The following is a 3884-nucleotide window of genomic DNA, read 5'->3' as shown; positions in this document are numbered from 1 at the left end:
ACAACAGAAAGATGATTTCTTGTGTCTGGACCATGTCTTTAGCAACTGATACCTTATGTTTATCAGTAATATGTTTCAATTCCAACCAATCATGACTTTGTTCATGTTAAGCTAATGTTCTCTGCTTGGATGTGTTGTGCTTCAGATGCAGCTTTGAAAAATCAAATTGTAGACTCTCTCCTCGCCCTCCTTTTTACTTTACTGTGAGTTCATGGATCTTAACAATTTCACATTATTAAATGAAGATGCTGACCTACATCAGCTGGGTTTGTTGTTGTTGATTTTGGGTTTGCACATTTGAATATGGAACTACTAGTCCTTCAAAAGAAAGGAAAAAAACAATGACTTCTCTAAGATTGTTTTGTGACTTCAGACAATTAATCTGCTAAAACTACTTTTACACAGTAGAGACAGTTCAAATAATATATACCTTTTAGGCCTTTTGGTTCCTTAATCTTTCGTAATTCAAAGTTGTGTGGGTTTTTTTTTACCTTCAATTGAAGCTATGTTAGGTAATTAACACTGATGATGGGTGAGTTTATTACCCCTTAAGCTGGGCATACACTGTATGATTTTTGCGAGAATTTTCCATGACCCGGATGACTTTCACTGGTTACCTCTGTCTCTCTATTACTGATAGCCATCGTCTAAATTGTTCCTTTGGCAAAGTGCCTGAGCTCTCTAACATCCGATATGAGAAAACTGGCTCATACTTCATCTGCTTAGCTCTATTTCTCTCTTAGATGAAGCTACTAAAAGAGCCATTAACTCTTGGTTGTTTTCTGTAAAGTGCGCAGAGACAGCATATGTTGTAAAATGGCATTATCTAAATGACCTGAACTGAACCGTCGTACCAAAAGGAGGTCATTACAGACCACGCTGCTCTAACTTAACTACGTGCTCAAAGCAGAAGTATAATTATGATGGATGGCAGCAAAACAACACATCTCTCAGTTCCAAGGTAAGGAAAGCAGGAAGATGCAAAGTAAATGAGAAGGAACACAACTCAGGAGGAAATTGCTCACTGAGGCGGATTTATTATTTCTACTTTGGCCCAGTTTAAAACAGTTCTCTATACCCACACACAAACACACATAGATAGGAAGGAAGAGCTAAAGTAGAGCAGATGTCAGGGTCCAAACCATACAGTGGCTCTCTGGAGGGCCATATTTCATGCTAACAAGGCAACGACAGAACTGTGCTCTACATGCTGAGGGTTCTAAACTTGGGAAATAGCTGCCTGGATTGGTAGACCACAGACAGCTAGCACGTCAGGAATATACCCGAGCTCCACTGACTGACCAGAGACTGACACAGGCTTGGTTAGGTCTGCTTAGATCCTCCACCCGCATTAGAAGAATTCAATAAGTGTAAGCGAAGCTGATGAAGGAGCAGGAGCAGTCAAAGCAGAACGTTTTTCACCATCATGGCAGCTATTGGTGTTTTTATGACATTAAAACAACTTTTGAGTCAAAATGAATGTGACACATCAAAGAGAATACGTAAAGGACAAACCAAGAGAACCTTCCAAACAACTTCAAAAAGCAGTTTTTACCATTATGCTAAAAAGCTCAGGGTTGTGGAGAGGAAACCTGAATAATATCCTGTTCTCTGATTCTCCCACCTGAGCAATCAATTTCTGCAGCTCTTCCAGAGGTACTGTAGGCCTGTCAGCCTTCCTTGTACAGTATGTGGCTATCAGCTTATTCAAACCCATGTTAATGGTACATTTTCAGTTCAGACCTCCTCTTTGTATTTTGTGATGAACAGATCCAAAATGTAAAATGTTAAAATCTAACTTAACCAGGATTTGTTTTTGTTTCTTTTCTCTTGTTTCTTTGCTCAGGTAATAGATTACACTAGTCTTTATTTATTGACACTGAGTCAATGGGGCTTTAGAAATTTGAGTCTTATTTTTTACACTGCAAAATTGATCTAGAAATAACATTTCACAAATTAAATGTATTTACCATTAATTTGAGTAGATAAATAAGATGATTTGCCAACGGAATGAGAATTGTTCCTAATAAAACAAGATAATTGGATAATTTGCACTTCATATAAAACAATGAAATCGTTCTTTCTCATTTTAAATATAAATAGTTTTGTTCCACCGACAGAGTTTCTCACTTACCTTCTCAAGTCAAGAAAAAATGCACTTATTTTAGATTTTTAGGTTGTTTGCAATGTAGCTAACCTATCAACTAATCACCATGAATTATTTTTCCTCCTTTTAAAAGTGTTCCCTGCTTTGAGGCAGTGAATCGGACTATTTACCCAATAAAACCAGTAGAGATTAAGGCTCTAATGTAACCTGAATGGGAACCAAAAGTTACTGACTGATTAGAAAACTACTGTCCTTCTATTTAAGGTTTTCTCTGAATATACGTAGACTTAAATATAAAAAATAATTAACTTTTGCATAAATATTTTAAATCAATCTAAAATTTTTTTTTTTTTTTTTAATTAAGACGTTTTTTTTAAAAAAGTTGCATTTTTCACAAAACATTTTCAACAAATTTCTTCTATTGGAACATTGTTTTTCCTTTCAGCAATACTGAAACACATTTCTCTCCATAGATGTAGACTTACTAACTTTTAGTTTAATCTTTATGTTGAGTAAAATTAAAATCTCTTTATTCACTGTGTATTATTATTTATTACGTCTGTGTACTTTTTTACAAATGCTAAAACACCTTGCCATAGTGACATGGTTTGAGTTTTCCACATGAGCGCTATGGCACAGGGGGTCTGCTTACTCTCTTTGAGCTCCCAGGGACGCCAAAAGCTTTGGAGGTTTGTTAACCATCAAAATTCGAACTGAAAACAGGTCGATGCCACATAGGGGGGTTAATGCTGATTGGAAACATCTTCTAGAAAATACATGTCACCGTGTCAAAGACCAGGCTTGAAAAGAAACCAAGTGAATCTCTGTATAAGGACTCTCTGACAGAGGGGGACTCGTGATGTTTTACCTGCTGACGCATCCAGAGGGCTGCTGGGAGCATGGAACTCTGGGAGAGCGGCGCTGTGATCCTTCGGGACGTCCGAGGCAGCTTGAGGTGTGGGATACTGCGGCTCGGATATACTCGGGGTCTTCTGTGTTTGCACAGGTGAGGCTCCGACTTCCACTGTCATTCCAATCCCACCAGGCTGGGAAAAGCCTTAAAAAACAATTAGTTAGGATTTATAGTCCATCCTGAAAGGTTTCAGATGAATAAATTTGCTTTAATGGTGGAAAAAAAGGAGCGTGTGACATGAGAAAGAACCTGTCTGACAGCATGAAGTAGACCCAGACATCTACAAAAGCAGCCAGGCCAAAAGTATGGAGAGAATTTTGTTCCATAGTTTTTGCGGGGGGGGGAAATTGTAAATGGAAATTTGAAATAAAAGAAATTGAAATGAAAAAAAAATGTTTCAATTTTTGTTTTTTCCCCAAAAAATTTTTCTATTCCCCCCCCCCCCCATTTTCATTAATTTCTCTTCATCAGACTGAATTTAACTATCTGTATTCCCTACTGTATTCCACCAATCACATTCTCTTCACTTGAAGCCCATTTCAAATGACATTTACCAATAAAAATGCAGTTATTAATGTCCAACAGACCACCAGAAATGTGTGTTTCTCCTCAGTCCAAAACCAATTTGAAAAAAATGCAATTCATAAAACACAGTCTGAAACATTTAATTTGAAAAAATAAAATATGAAAATTAAGGAAAAAAGTTACTTTAAAAACCTTTAATTAAGATTTTTTTAAGTTTAATTTCTGTTTTGCATTTTATTTTTACATTTTCATTTCACAAAACCAGTTTTTTCCGACAATAATGGAACACAATTCACTCCATACCCCTGGGTCATGTTTTTCTAACACAGCCCTGTTAGC

The 3884-nt window shown here is 36.7% G+C and overlaps 1 protein-coding gene across 1 annotated transcript in view; it reads right to left on the bottom strand.

The window, feature by feature from the left end:
• The window catches only part of LOC107086515 (microtubule-associated protein 4-like), a 146490-nt gene that overhangs the window by 56320 nt on the left and 86286 nt on the right, over positions 1 to 3884 (bottom strand). The window contains exon 5 of the mRNA XM_015377503.1: positions 2976 to 3164. Within this exon, the coding sequence (XP_015232989.1) occupies positions 2976 to 3164 (189 nt within the window). The remainder of the gene's footprint in view (positions 1 to 2975; positions 3165 to 3884) is intronic.

Source organism: Cyprinodon variegatus, unplaced genomic scaffold (genome assembly GCF_000732505.1).
Source record: "Cyprinodon variegatus isolate N-32 unplaced genomic scaffold, C_variegatus-1.0 Scaffold155, whole genome shotgun sequence".
Taxonomy (NCBI): Eukaryota; Metazoa; Chordata; class Actinopteri; order Cyprinodontiformes; family Cyprinodontidae; genus Cyprinodon; species Cyprinodon variegatus.
The sequence above is the reverse complement of the archived record's forward strand: the minus strand, read 5'-3'. Positions and strand labels throughout refer to the sequence as shown.